Source organism: Callospermophilus lateralis, chromosome 3 (genome assembly GCF_048772815.1).
Source record: "Callospermophilus lateralis isolate mCalLat2 chromosome 3, mCalLat2.hap1, whole genome shotgun sequence".
In the NCBI taxonomy this organism is placed as follows: domain Eukaryota; kingdom Metazoa; phylum Chordata; class Mammalia; order Rodentia; family Sciuridae; genus Callospermophilus; species Callospermophilus lateralis.
In genome coordinates this window covers 174,641,094-174,656,786 of record NC_135307.1, presented here as the reverse complement: position 1 = coordinate 174,656,786, position 15,693 = coordinate 174,641,094, and the positions used below count along the sequence as shown (strand labels likewise).

Sequence of the window (15,693 nt, the reverse complement as noted above, 5' to 3'; positions counted from 1 at the left end):
AAGGGCCCTGGATCTCGAGCATTCTTGTTCTGGACACATTCCACATACCTCAATGGTGACCTTTGGTATTTCCCAGCACTTCTCTGGCCCTGTCTCCTTTGGTAAAATCATTAAAAGCATTTTCATATGTCTACGTTATTTATCACCTATACAGATTACCCCTTTTGAACCTCACCACCTTACAGGACATATAAGATTCTCCGTGTCTTACAGAGGAGATAAGTAAGAGTTAGAGATGTTGCCAGGACAAGAGTCCAGGTATTCTAAAGTTCTTCAGTTGAACATTGGGAGAAGATATATATCCAAAATAGCTAGGGGTGAGTAAGTAATATATAACATTATACCACAGATAATACAACTCTACTTAACTGGAAAATGGATGAAAATTAACAGGCCCATTTTTAAATTAACAAGATTAAAAAGGGGCATTTATTCTGCTATAGTCAAGTATGGTTAGGTCATAATAATGTAAACTATAAACAGAACAATGAAAGAAAACTGATAACTCAAAAAACCAACCTGAATATACATAAAACTTTGGTATGAGTGGCAATAGAAGCCAAGCATGGTGATGCACACCTGTAATCTCAGTGGCTCAGGAGGCTGAGACAGGAGGATCACAAGTTCAAAACCAGCCTCAGAAACTTATCGAGGCTATAAGCAACTTAGTGAGAACCTGTCTCAAAAATAAAAAAACTAAAAAGGGATGGGGATGTGAATCAGTGGTTAAGCATCCTTGGTTCAATCCCTGGTACAAAAAAAAAAATAGCAGTAATAAAAAGCATTATTCAACAAATATTACTGGGATACCTGATGAAATATTAAGAGAAAACCAAATCATTATCTTTTCTTTCTTTCTTTTTTTTTTTTTTTTTTTTTTGTGGTGCTGGGGATTGAACCCAGGGCTTTGTGCATGTAAGGCAAGCACTCCACCAACTGAGTTATATCCCCCAGCCCTCAAATTATTATCTTATATCTTAAAATAAATACTTAAATGATTGAAGATTATTCTTTTTTTAAAAAAAAATCTTTATTTTATTTTTATGCGGTGCTGAGATCGAACCCATCGTCTCACACATGGTAGACGAGCTCTCTACCTCTAAGCCATGACCCCAGCCCCTTGAAGATTATTTTTAATGAATCAACAAACTTTTAAAAGAAATAATAAGTGAAGGTTCAGTAGTAGAGTGCTTGCCTAACACTTATGAGGCCCTGTGTTAATTCCCAGTATAGGGGAGAAAAAAGAATAAACATTTACCTTTTCTCTGAATAAGAAAGTGATAGGCAAAAAATTTGCCTGTATCTAATCAATGCTTATTATTATCTGTAGCCAAGCTACTCAGTATGAAGTAGGGCCTCATTATTGTTTTGCATGCATTCCTTGATAGCTCACAATATTCAATCTTATTTCATACACTCACAGGCCATTTGCATATCTTCTCTGAAGAAATGTCGGTTTAGCTCTTTTGCCCATATTTTGATTGGGTTATTTATTTAATTAAGTTCTTCATATATTCTAGTACTAGTCCCTTCTCAAATATATAATTTCCACTGACCTATGTTTTTACTTATGCCAGAACTACACTGTCATGATTACTGTAGCTTTGGATTAAGTTTTGAAATTTGCAACCATTTAAGTATTTATTTTAAGATATAAGATAATGATTTGGTTTTCTCTTAATATTTCATCAGGTATCCCAGTACTTTTTTAATGAATCATGCTGTTTTTTTCTTTTTCTTTCTTTCTTTCTTTTTTAAGACTTTAAGATTTATTGTTGTTATCATGCTATGTGTTTTGGTTTTGGTTCTGGGGAGTTTGGGGGAGGGGGTGTTTTTGTTTTTGACTATTCTAGATCCTTTGCATTTCCACATGAATTTTTGGGTCTAAAAAAAAAAAAAAACAAAAACCAGCTGAGATTTTTACTTAAACTATAATGAATCATTTTGGAAAGCATGCTATACTAATAGTGTTAAATCTTCTACTACATGAACATGGGATGTGTTTCCATTTATTTAGGCTTTCTTTAATTTCTTTTAATAATATTTTGCAGTTTTCAGAGTACAGATTTTGTACTTCTTTTGCTAATTAGTTCCTATTCTAATTTTTTTAATGCCATTTGCAAGGGAAACATTTTTCCTTCATTTCAACTTTTAAATGCTCATTGTTAGTTTATCAAAATATCTTGATGTTATATATTGATCTTATATATTCAATTCCATTGAATTAATTTATTAGCTCTAATAGAATTTTAGTAGATTTTTTTAGGATTTTCTATTTACAAAATCATGTCATCTACATATAAAGATAGTTTTAGTACTTCCATTACAATATAGAAGCCTTTTATTCTACTTTCTTTCCCAAATAACCTTCCAGTAAAATGCTAAATAGAAGTCGCAAGACTGGACTTTCTTATCTTATTCCTGAAATTAGGGGAAAGTATTTGGTATTTCAACATTAAGTTAGCTGTGAATTTTCATAGATGGTCTTTACAAGGTTGAGGAAGTTCCTTTCTTAGTTTATGGAGTGTTTAAATCAGGAAAAGTTGGTCAATTTGGTCAAATGCTCTTTCATCATCTATTGAGATGAGCTTTTGCATTCTCTCAGTCAATATATTGTATCACATTGATTTTAGATACTGAATCAACCTTGCCTCCCTGGATTAACTCTCATTTGGTCATGGTATATGAATCTTTCATATGTTGCTGGCTTCGATTTGCTAGAATTTTGTTTAAGATTTTTGCATGTATATTCATAAGAAATATTGGTTGGTAGTTTTGTTTTCTTGTGATACCTTTTCTGGCTTTGGTATCATATAAAACTCTTTTGGAAGAATTTGTGGAGAACTGGCATTAATTCTTTTAATAGTTAGTAGGATTCATTGAAAACATTTGAACCTTGACTTTTCTTGGTGGGAAGTTTTATTCTTGTTATATTCAGATTTTCTATTTCTTCTTTAGTCAGTTTTAGTTAAAGTTTTTCTAAGTTTTGTCCATTTTTTTATAATAAAATTTTTAAACTGCCCTGAAGTCCAATAATAGGTAACAAATTAAATTATATAATTCTTTTATACAATTAATATTTATAATTCTATAAAGTAAAATATCACTTAATCATTAGATCTGACTTTCAAGAATATTTGCCACCCCTGAGATGCAAGGAAGGCAGATTTATAACTGTGACACCACATTAACAAAATGATCATCTGATAGATGCAGAAAAAACATTTGACAAAGCTCAACACCTTATCATAATAAAAACTCTCAAGAAATTAGGGACAGGGATTGAGATTGTGGTTTAGTGGCAGAGCGTTTACCCAGCATGTGTGAAACACTGGGTTCAATTCTCAGCACTACATATAAATAAATAAAATAAATGTCCATTGACAACTAAAATATTTTTTTAAAAAATTAGGTATAGAGGGGATGTACCTCAACACAATAGAAGCCACCTCTGACAAACCCATAGCTAACCTCATACTCAACATAAAAATTTGAAAGCTTTTCCTCTAAGATCAGAGATAAAACAAGAATGCCCACTCTCACTACTTGTTTTTTTTAATATTTATTTTTTAGTAATAGGTGGACACAATATCTTTATTTTATATTTATGTGGTACTGAGGATCGAACCCAGCACCTCACACATGCTAGGCGAGTACTCTACCACAGAAAAAAAAAAAAATAAACTCTTAGTGCTAATAATGAATTCAGTAAAGTTGCAAGATACAAAATCAACAGACAAAATCAGTAGTGTTTCTAAACACTAATAATGAACTATCTGAAAAGGAAAGCAATCAAACAACCCTCTTTACAATTGCAACAACAATAACAAAAATACTCAGGGGTAAATTTATCCATAGAAAACTTATACACTAAAAATTATATAACACAGATTAAATAAATTGAAGGGAAAAAACATAAATGAAAAGATAGCCTGGGTTCATAAGTTGGAATAATTAATTAAGAACAATATGCACAAGTGGACAGGCCACAATGAAATCCACTATTCTGTATAATTAATAGATACCAATACAAACTAAATTTAAAAAGAATGATTGTTAAAATGTCCATAGTACCCAAGGCAACCTATAGATCCAGGGAAATTCTTATCAAAATTTCAATGTCATTGAACAGAAAAAAATAATCCTTACATTTCACAGAACCACAAGAGACCCTGAATAGCCAATGTCATCTTGAGCAAAAAGAACAAAGCTTGGGGCTGGGGCTGTAGCTCAGTAGCAGAGCGCTTGCTGAGCATGTGTGAGGCACTGGGTTCAATCCTCAGCACCAAATAAAAATAAACAAATAAAATAAAGGCATCCTGTCCATCCACAATTACAAAAAAAGTTTAAAAAAGAACAAAGCTGGAGGCATCACACTTCCTGGCTTCAAAATATATTGTAAAGCTCCCATCATCAAATAGCATGGCACTGGAACAGAACAGACAACCTACAGGTACATTTCCAGTTATGGACAAATGATTTTTGACCAAGATGGCAAGAACACACAATGGGGGAGGACAGTCTCATCAATAAATAGTGCTGCGAAAACTGGATATCTACATAAAGAAAAATGAAACTGGATCCTTATCTCACACTGTATACAAATATCAACTCAAGATGGGTTAAAAACTTAAACATAAGATCTGAAACTGTAAAGTTACTAGAAGAAAACCCAGGACAAACACTGGTCTGGGCAATGACTTGTTAGATATGGCCCCAAACATAGAGAACCAAAGCAAAATAAACAAGTGGGACTACAGCACACTGACAACCTGCAAGACAAAGGAAACGATCAACAAGGGGAGAAGAAACCCAGAAGAGTGTGGGGGGGGGGGGGCGGGGATATTTGTAAACCACACATCTTATAAAGGGTTAATATTCAAAATATATAAGGAACCCAAGCAACTCAACAGCAACAACCCAATTTAAAAATAAACAAAGGACTTAAGGAAGAATGAAATATGGCATTTACATTTAAATGGAGGGACCTGGAGACTGTCAAGCTAAGTGAAGTAAGCCAATTCCAAAAAACCAAAGTCCAATCTTCTCTCTGACTGTGGATGCTGACTCACAAGAGGTTGGAGGGCAGGGGTTGCAGGTTCACCTAATTGGAAGAGGGAGGAGCAGGGGGAGTAGAGCAGGATGGGAATGGGGAAGACTGTATAATGAACCAGACATAACATTCCTATGGTCATATAGGAACTCGACCAGTGCAACTGCACACCATGTACAACCACATAGCTACAGGAATGGCAAGTTACACTCCATGGATGCAGGATATGTCAAAATACACTCTACTGAACTGTATAACTAAAAAGAACAAATAAAAAATTTTAAGAAAAGAATTAACATCCAAAAAAATAATAATTTTCCACATAAGTAGTTGTAATCTCAGTACGTGAACCAGCTCCTTATGGGGACATTCTTCTGACTGACCCTCCAGTAACCTTCCTACCTCCGTCTCCTTCAAGGGAATGTAGTGTGGGATGTTCATTTGGAACCGTTTAGGAATTAAGATCCGGAACTTGTTCTCTGTTTCAATGGGGATCTTGCTCTCACTGGTATGCAGTGGCTGCTGGCGGATAAGTATGCAGTAATCCTTAATGTCCCAGATCTAGGCACAAAGTGTGGGTTATTGACTTAGCAGCCCTTGGCCCAATCCTGCTCTGTGGGCTCTTCCCCAACTACTCCTAGCTTTCAGACTGTAACCATGGCCTTAGGGTCTTCTCAGCCACACCCCTTGATTAGCCAGCACAGGCATGTGACTGGCTCAAGGATGAGACACGCCTGCCCCAGAAAGCACAAAATCAGCTCCTGAGACAGCTGATCACCTGAGACACCTGGCTGGGGATGGAGATGTAGGATAACAGTGGAGCAGAAGAATCACTGAGAGGCTTCTTGAAAGGGCCTTTTGGTGGCCATTTTGGTGGCCAGGCCAGAGCAGGAAGGGACTCCTAAGTAATCCACCCCCAGTGTTTTACAAATGAATCCAGTACCCAGAGGAAGCAGGGAGTAGGTAAGGACCTTGGAGCAAAAGGGTGGGCAGCATTTGACTGACGCCAGTCCCCCAATCTCAACACAGTCTTTCCTCACCTTGATGTGTCCTTTACAATCCCCTGTGATGAGGATCCAGTCATTTTCATCAGTGGCCATGGCACCCACAACCACATCCCCATTATCCTTAAGGTCCACAGGGAACTTGCCCAGCAGGCCTCCATTCCCGTGGAGGGACCAAGCGTAGATGTGGCCGTCGATGCAGCTGCTCAGCATGGCAGCCGTGTGTGGCTGGCGAGGCCTGGTCTGCAGGAAGATGATCTGCGGGAGAAGTAGGCCTGGCTGGGCACAGCTGCAAGCCAGCATTTACTCTGGCTACTGTCACACATTCCTCTGGGACCTGGGCAAGTCACCACACCAACCTGGTCCCCAATTTCCTAGATGTCCCTTTCTACTCAGCTGGTGATGCGAAACATCACACTGGACTATGAGCTACTTGAGGGCAGGGATTTGAGTCTGGTTTTTGTTACGGCTTTGTCCTCAGTAGCTACAGTGACAATAGCACAATAGCTACAATGACACATAGTACAAGATCAATAAATGTTTGTTGAAAACAAGATACACAGTTTCATTCCCTAGTACCTCCCTGTTCCTTCCCCTGGTTTGATTTGTCATAAGGCTCCAACAGAAATTTTCAAGACCTATTAACTCAAAGTGATTTGAGGAAGGAGCTCATTCCCACTCACATAAACCTACAGCAAAATACCCATGTTTTCCAGCCAACTGCTGAGAGAGTATTTTAACCAAATTCTTGCTCAAGTCTTGCTTTGCTCATGCCCTTTGATAATCCCCCCCCTGCTCATTTGAGCCTTACATGTCACTCCTGAGGCCCACGCGGGGGGGGGGGGGGGGGGGGGGCATGTAAGAAGCCGCTCCGCACAGTGAGCATGAAGAGAGCTTCTTGGCTGTCTCCTACTAGAAGCTGAGAGCACCATCAGATGGCAGAACCAATCAGGCCGGGAACTGGAGGCCTTACCACTTCTGCTAAGTCATAACTTTACAGTGTGATGGCTTTTATGTCCCCAAAACATATTGTCAAACAACAACAACAAAAAAATCTTGATTATCCCTATTGCCATTGAGTCCAAAACAAGATACTTAGCTACTTCCTATTGGGCGTTTTAGCTTGCTCAGTCCAGTGGCCCCAGACACAGGGGACCAAAGGTCCTTGACCACTACTGGGAAGGCCAAGGCATATGCATTATCAACAGGCTCTAAGAGGCACAGTTTCGCCCCCTGCGCTGGCTGCCTTCCCAGTACCCTGTCACACTTGCTTCCAAGATGGTCAGATAGAAGCAGTGGACAGGAAGACCACAGGCAAGACCCTTCTGCCAAGGCATCATTGCCCCACCCAACCTGAGCTCTTCTTCCACTAGAACCAAAACTGAAGCCAGAATTAGACAGGTAGATAGGCAAGAGTCGGATCCAGAGAATAGAGGGACTGGAAAAGTTAATTCCTTCAGAGGATAACCTGCCCCTGCTCCAACCCACTGCTAAGGTGATCTGTCTCAGGGATTGTCCCTCCCTAGAGAGTTGTTAATTAGCCCCCTTCCTGCCCAGAGCACTCCAACTTGGCCCCTATAGCCCATCTGCTTCTCACCTTTTGGCCATCCCCCCACCAAGGTGTGAGCTAGCAGGAAGGACAGAGAGAAAGGAAAACAAAGGAAGCCTAGGACACATAAGGGGGCAGAACACCCTCGCTTCTTGGGATACCAGGCCACCAGCTCCGGCCCCCTTCTCCCTCCCAGGAGAAGTCTATGTTACCCCCTTTTAAATAACCCCTGCTTCGTATGCTTGCCTCAGCGGGCTTCTCCAATGTTATGCTTCAACACATGAGGGAGCAGGACACTGGTCACCAGTGGTATCAAAACCAGGGGTGACCCAAAAGCGCTGGACCCTCTCAACCAACCACCCAACTCCCAGAGAAAAGGGACGTGGCTGCTCTTGGAGCAGGAGGAAGGGCACTTAGAAGCCAGGGGTGGAGGTCAGTCTCAGAAGAGGGCGGCCTCACACAGAAACCACCAGGGTCAGTCACACAAATCCAATCAAGATTCATGACACAAATCTTTATTATATTTAGACCACCAGGCCAAGCAAAAAGCCCAAGGACTTCCCAACAGTGGCCATCCAAAGAGTTAAAAGAACTCAGGCTTTGAAGACTGTCAGGTCTCCCTCTTTATCAGGAGTGAGATATATCCGGGATCTCCTCCCTCGCCCCAATACATACTTGTTTTCTTCTTATTAACTTGCATTGTTACTTTTTAAAAGTTTTTAAAAGGTATTTTAGAATAAAATTCATAACCTGAAGGGGGGGATGAGCTCCTCCCAGCTCCCCACCCCACCACCACAAGGCCAGCTCTGAAGGTATCTCCTGCCCCTTGTTTCTGAGTCCTTGGTCCCTGCAGCTGGATGAAGGGACAGGCCTGCAGCACCCCAACATGAACACGCAGCGCATTTTCAGGAGGGGCATGCAGGGTCAGACAGAGAAAAGTAGAAGAGGAAGAGAAGAGAACGAAGAGCCAGCCCCACCTGCATGGGGTACCCAACACCCTCCCCTCCCCAGCCCAAGCCCCCAACTAGGAGGGACACCACCCACATCCCTGGCTCTCCCTGACCCACCCCAAGGAGCTGTTCCCAGACAGCAACCCTGACTCCAGAATGCTCCCTGGGCACTGAGGCCTTTCCTAGCCACACCCTGCGCCCCCTCCCCCTGCCCCCGGCCCCTGGCTGAGCACAGCGACCTTTTCCACAGAGGCTCTGGACTGTTGCAGCAGCAGCTTCTTCTGAAGTTCCCCCTTTTTCCTTTGGGCCTCTTTGTACATTGACTGTTTGGTAAAGGTGTCTCTTGCCAGCCCGGATCTATCAAGGCTGAGAAGCATCTAGAAAGAAAAATAGGTCTCCCGGGTCACCATGAGGGCATTGATCAGGTGGATGATTAAAGAGCAGCCACCGGTGGCCTCCCACAGTAGGGAAAAGTCCAGTGGAGTATCTGGTGGGTCCTGAGCCTTAGGACATGCGGATGGCTAGGGAATCAACATCTTAAGTGACTAGCAGTCTTGCTCTCTGGGGCAGAGACTTGAGTTTGTCTTTGGAGAAGACCCTTCCTTTGTCCTGGAAGTGATCACCCTGGTTAAAAGTGAGGCTCAAGGAACCCGAGGCCCCACTGCTCTAGAAGATTTGACTGCAGGGTAACCCTGAGGCTTCAAAGATGGCCTGGGTGTCTCACAGTATATAAAGTGCATGCATTTTAGCAAAAGTATGTCCCAGCCAACACACTTGGACTGGATCTACACTGCCCCATGCCTGGCAATGATCATGCACTTGGAGAAGGTGTGTTTCTCACCCAAGCCTCATCGCCCAGGAGCTGGAATTAGGCCCTGATTATGGAAATGAACACAGTGGCTCCTCCAGCACCACATGAGCGATCCCTGTGCTCATCCTGGGCATACTGTGGTCACTGCTAGAAGCCCAAGGCCAGCCACTCCTGATGTCAAGAGAAGTAGCTCCTCCTGCTTTCTCCCTGTCCCCCCAAACAGAACAGTCATTCATCCTTGGAAGGGTCCATCCTGGGGCCAAGACAGCTCAGAGGAGGAAGGAAGTACTTGGCCTGCAACTCTGCTTCACCCCTTTGCAGGCTGATCTGCAAGGAGGCAAGGCTTGCTGGAGCAGCCCGGGGGTCCGTGCTCACTCCTGGGCCGGGGCTGGGGACTCAAGCTGGAGAACTGGCCCAGGATCTAATATCCAACTTCAGGTTTCCAGGGTTTTTTCCTGCAGGTCCTGACTCTTAGCCTTCAGACTCTTGAGCCTGGCCTGGCATTGCCCTGGGGAGGCAGCAGGGTCTGTCCTGCCGCAGCATGGGGGATCAGATGCAGTAGGTCTGGGACAGGGAAGGACTCTGCTCTCTGGCCATCTCAAAACAAGTGGGCTAATGGTGAAGTCACTCTGAAAAGGTGCATCCAAATAAGAACACAAACACAACAAGAAAGACACAGATGGCAGGCGCTTCTCCCACCTTGTAGGGCACAGGAATGTAGGATTTCTGGTGTCTTGGGAGCGAGGGGGAGAATGAGTGGCTCATCACAGGGGGTGCTGACACCAGATTCCGCCTCAGGTTGGCATTGGTTGTCACCCTGGAGGACTTTTTGGGCACCTTGTGTACCCACTTCTTTTGCTTCATGCAGGCTTTGTTGGAGTGCCTCTCAGCCAGGCACTCCTCAGTTAGCACCTGTGCCAGGGAGAAAACAGCCCTGAGGCTCTGCATCCTCTAGAGAGAAATCCACAGGGACCTCTGGCACCCATGATTTGCTCTTAGAAACCTTGTCCCCTTAAAGACATCAGACCAAACCTCTAACCCCATCCCTGGGCCCACCACTGACACCATGAATACCCCCAGGCAGGACACTGCTCCTGTGAGGAACTCAGTCTTCCCATCTATAAAATGGACTGTCACGGTTGTGCGTAATGTTAGGGACATCCAGAGGATAAAACAGATTCAAAACTGAAGCAAAACCAAAAATATCCTGAGCTGTTCTTGGGGAAGCACCACCCAACTTGGCAGAGCTTTCAAGCACCCCTCCCCAAAACACTTGGGAAACCCAAGGAGGAAGTAACCCCTAAAGTCCCTTCCAGCGTTAGTCTGCCAAGACATGGTAACTCTGACCACACAGGTTCCCCAATTCCCTCCCTGAGCCTGCTGAGCAGTCTATGCAACACCTAATAAGGACAGGAGCAGCACCAGCTCAGGGGCGGACTGCCCAAGTTTAGATCTACCCCTGTGCGTTGTGTGGCCTCCAGAAAGGTGTGGACCCTCTCTGAGACTCAGTTTTCTCATCGGTCCCATGAAGATAAACAGAAACTGCCATCTACCTGCGGCTCTCTGCCTCTCCAGAACAAGCTCTACCTCCCCTCTGCTTCCCAGGTGCCCCCTACCCTCCCTGTCCCCCCTGCTGCTGGCTGCCCTCAGCAGAGACAAGGGTGAGAGGCAAGCATTCCCCCTGCTGCCACCATACCTTCTTGGGCTTCAAGGGCAAGGGGCTGAAGGATGCATTGAATCTCAGGACGGGCTTCAGTGTGTTGACGTTCCAGAAGAGGATGTCCCCATTGTAGGAGGAGGTGCCGAGGAACTGGTGCTGGTACTTGGCCATGCTCAGGACATCCTCCGTGTGGAAGGTCTGCCAGTGGTAGCACAAGAGCACCGGCTTGGTCTTGTGGAACCTGTGCACGTGGCCAGAGGCAGGAGGGCCGAGAGCTCAGCCTTTAATGCTCTTTGGGGGAAACCTTGGCCTTTAGGATTTGGGGAACCAACTCAGAGGAAGACATTCTCTGGTGTAGGCGCTGGCTGGAAGCCCAGCCCACCAACCTCATTTCCTAAGCATCTACTACATGCTTACTGTAACAGCTGTCTTTGGGGCTTACAGATAGTCTTAATCCACCCCTGTTCAGATACCTGGGCAAAGATTAAGGCTTAAAGGGGGAAATCATGACCCTACAAAGGCCCTCTGAAAAGGAAGGGCCTGTTCCTGGTGCTCCCACCCCTGGAATGTGTGTTCTGCCCCAAGTACCTCAGATCACACCCACCCAGACACCTCAGCTCAGCTATCCTGACACCCCCAAGTCAAAGCCATGTTTCCACCACCCCCATAGAAACCTCGGCTTTCTTCTTTCACAGCACTCAGAACACTTCATAAATGAAATTATTTGACTTATAATGTTCATATTCCCCCAAATCCATAAGTTAACCCATAACCTCAGTGTGAGGGAATCTGGAGGCGATTTGGTCACAAGGGCAGAGCCCTTGTGGATGGGCTTGGTGTCCTCTTGAAATGAAGTCCCAGAGAAATACACTGCCCTTTCCACCATGTAAGGTGACCATGAGAAGATGGCCACCTGTGAATGAGAAGTGGGCCCTCCTCAGACTCCAAATGAGCCCGTGCTTTGATCTAGGACTTCCCAACCTCCCAAACTATAAGAGAATACATTGCCATTCCTTGTAGCCACCCACAGCTGTCTGAGACGCCAAGACAAACTGGCACCGGAAGGAGCTGCTGCTGTGACAAACACCTGAGAACGCATGCACACATGGCTTGGGGACTGAAGAATTAGGCAGGGGTGGGAAGCGTCAAGGTGTATGCTAGAAAAAGCCCTCATGACCACACCTGGTCCATTAAGAGTGACTCTGATGAGGACACAGAAAAGAGCACCATTATAAGGGGAAAAATAAATACACACACACACACATATATATATAATTTTTTTTTTTAACTGCAGTGCTGGGAATCAAATCCAAGGCCTCACACATGCTAAGCATGTTCTCTATCCTGAGCTATACCCACAGCTCTCAATCTTTTTGAATATCTTAAGTGGGGATTGCAGATGTGGCTCAGTGATAGAGCACCAGCCTAGCATGTGTGAGGCCCCAGTACTAAAAAACACAAAAACCTCTAAGTGATCTTGAGCAGATCATTGGTAGAAATATGGATGATAAAGACCACTTTGATGAGGCCTCAGGAGGAAATGAGGACATGTGCCTAGAAACTGGAGGGAAAGCCCTCCTTTTTATAAAGCAGCAGAGCCTGGCTGAACTGTGCTTGCATTCTGGGGTTTGTGGCAGGTAGATCTTCTAAGAAACGCTAGAGCAGGCAGGGCCGGGGGTTTGATCCCCAGCAATCTCCCCCACTAAGGATATGAGCAAAGCCGAAATTCACAGCCTTTCCCTATTGACAGAAATAAGCAAGCTTGCTGGGATGTGTCAGAAGAGGAGATGGGAAAGGACCAGCCAGCTCAACAGAAGACAGGCATTATTCTCCAAGACAATGGAAAAACAACCCCAAAGGTTGTTTTTCAAAGATTAGAACTGTCCCCCCACCACAGGTTCAGCATATAAGGGGTGGGGGCAGAAGAAGGGTGGCCTCATCACATCACCCTCCACAGTCACCTCACCTCACAGGTTCCATCCTCCACTCTGGCACCATGCTCCTTGGCCACCCCATTTACAGCATGGCCCATACACAGCAGAGCCAAGAGGGCCTGAATGTTCCCACCACCTAGATTTCAAAGGGCAAAGCCTTCCAGCAGAGTCACGGGCTCAGACTCCAGCCCCAGAGTCCCATCCACGCAGAGAATCACTGCAGGAGCAGGCCCCAGAACAGAGCCACCAAGGCAGCAGGGCTACACAGTCACGGAGGCAGGCTGCCTGGAGACCAGGGGCCCAACCTCTACCTGGATGGCTGCCCACTGAGTCTTGAAAGCAGGACCTCCACCCCCGTGGGCCTGGAGACGAGAATATTAAGCCAAAGAGGATTACCTAAAGTCTTAAGGTCTGAAGAGTTTGTCCTGATGAGTTTTGGACTTGTTCATAATCTGCCACTCCTTTCTTCTCTCCTATTGCTCCGTTTCATCTACCCCATGCCAGTCCCACGGTTGTATTTCAGAAGTTTACTACACATCGGTATCACAGGTCACAGCTGAGGAAGTCTGGCCTCACCTTGAGTCTCATGCTGATTTAGATAATATTTAGATGGGGACTGAGCTTAGACTTTAAAGTTGATGCTGGAAAAAGTGCCACCTCATGGAACATGCCCCGTATACCCTCCCCACACAACAGTTCCATCCTTTGGGAAAGATATCAACATTGCGGGTAATAATCTAGCTCAGCCAACCAAGGAACCAATTTGGGGGAACCCTGGGGCCAAAGAATTTAGGCATGTGAGAGGACACAAATTTGGGGGAGCCAGAGGTGGAGTGCTATAGACTGAACTTTGTCTTCTCCCCAATTCATATACTAAAATCTAATCCTTTATGTGAGGTATTAGGAGGCGGGGCCTGGGAAGGAGATGAGGTCGTGAGGGTGGAGCCCTAGGAATGGGATTAGGGCCCTTATAAGCCCCAGAGAGACCCCTCATCCTTCAACCTGGTACGATTATAATAAGAAGAGAGCTTTCTATGAAAAAGGAGTGGGCCCCCACCAGAGAGCAACCTGCTGACACCTTGAGAAAATAAGTGTGTCGTGTATAAGCCACCCCGGTCTACACTATTCTATTATAAAAACCCAGACAGACCGAGACATCCCCCCACTGAATGAAGTGTTCCAGAAGGGATCACCCAGCACCTGGCAGGAGGCCTAGACATATTAGCCTCAACGAGTATCGAATGAAAAGGACAGTCGGGCAGATGAAGCATGGCCATTACCTACCATGGAGCTAGGACTGGAGGAACCCAGAGAGCAAGAACACCCAGCTGCCCTCCCCTTACCGCGGGTGCTGGCTACTCACGTGAAATTGGTGATTCTCTTACTCCACCCCGTCATGTAGTATGCTTTGTTCATATGGACAAGTCCACTAATCTGTTGAAGATGAAAGAAAATAAAGCTCTAAAGCTCTTCAGAGAGCATGGCTCTGGACCCCAAATGTCTTCCTATATGTGCCAGCAAGAAGTCAAAACTCTCAGTCATAAGGATTCCCTAGAGTTTTGCCAGCATGCATTTTTCAGAGTATTTTCACGTCCCATTATCTAATTTAATGGACCTAGACCATCGAACTTGACAGATTTAAAGGAAGCAGGGAGGGCAGGTACCCATGATCATTGTCTAGAGGGAGGGATGGAAACACACAGTGACCTGGCTAAGGTCACTTACTACTAAGTGACAGCATTTGGACCAGCATCCAAACCCCAGTCTTCTTGGCCAAGTATTCTTACTGCATTGGTTAAAGGACTGCGTTATAGGGCTCAAGTCCCATAAGGCTGGCTTTGCTCTATGTCACACCCACAGACTCTCCCTAAGACCTTGTCAAGTATTTCCAATTAAGGGTGAGTACAGTAACTCTGAATCCCATCCCCCTTCCCAGCTAGAAATGCAATCCAAAGCTCCGATATGTGAAATAAGAAGTGCTAACAAATTTAGAGAGTAAGGAGCACTTGTGCAAACTTAATAAAGACAGCCACTATTGCCTGTCTTTATTTGACATAAGATGCCACAAGGCTCAGGCAGGTTGAGGACAGGAGTCTTCCTAGATGGTACGGCCTTTCAGGAACACATAAAACTCATGTTCCAGCGCCCGGGAGCTGCGGTTAGCCGCTCGAGGGCCCTGCCCTGGCTCCGCAACACACCAGACTAACCTCCACCTTGTCTGGGTTGGGAAAGGTCAGGAGGCATTCCCCGCTGTTGTAGTTCCACATCTTCATGGTGCCATCTCGCAAACCTGTGAGCAGACACCGCTCGGACTCGTCCAGGGCCATGGAGGTCAGCTCCACAAAATGTGTGCCAGACACGGAGAAATCCACCATCTTCGTGCCGGTGAACAGCTCCCACACGCACACGGTGCCATGCAGGCAGCCACTCACCACCTGTGGGGGAACACAGCACCAGGACAGCAGCGCCTCCGTGCCAGGGCCTCCAGCCTGTGCTGCCCCAGCACTCCGTGCACCCAAAGATCAGGCTCCAGGCCCTCCTGCTGCAGGACAAGCCATGCCTCCAGTCAGTGCCAGCTCCCATGCTACAGCCTTCCTCAGCTCTTACTTTAGAAGGTAAAATCTCCCTTAACTCAGAATCTATCCAGAAAAAAGTAATCTTCGGTTCAGGAAAAAAAAAAAAATGTTGGCTGAAGCATCATAATCCTGACGAAAAGAAAGAGGAAGGTAAAG

The 15,693-nt window shown here is 45.1% G+C and overlaps 1 protein-coding gene across 1 annotated transcript in view; it reads right to left on the bottom strand.

Annotated features, from left to right (window-relative positions):
* The window catches only part of Efcab8 (EF-hand calcium binding domain 8), a 52,225-nt gene that overhangs the window by 12,372 nt on the left and 24,160 nt on the right, over window positions 1-15,693 (bottom strand). The window contains exons 14-20 of the mRNA XM_076849468.1: window positions 15,169-15,396; window positions 14,325-14,395; window positions 11,064-11,268; window positions 10,067-10,279; window positions 8,796-8,933; window positions 6,094-6,315; window positions 5,456-5,614 (exon numbers count right to left, since the gene is read on the bottom strand). Of these exons, the coding sequence (XP_076705583.1) occupies window positions 5,456-5,614; window positions 6,094-6,315; window positions 8,796-8,933; window positions 10,067-10,279; window positions 11,064-11,268; window positions 14,325-14,395; window positions 15,169-15,396 (1,236 nt within the window). The remainder of the gene's footprint in view (window positions 1-5,455; window positions 5,615-6,093; window positions 6,316-8,795; window positions 8,934-10,066; window positions 10,280-11,063; window positions 11,269-14,324; window positions 14,396-15,168; window positions 15,397-15,693) is intronic.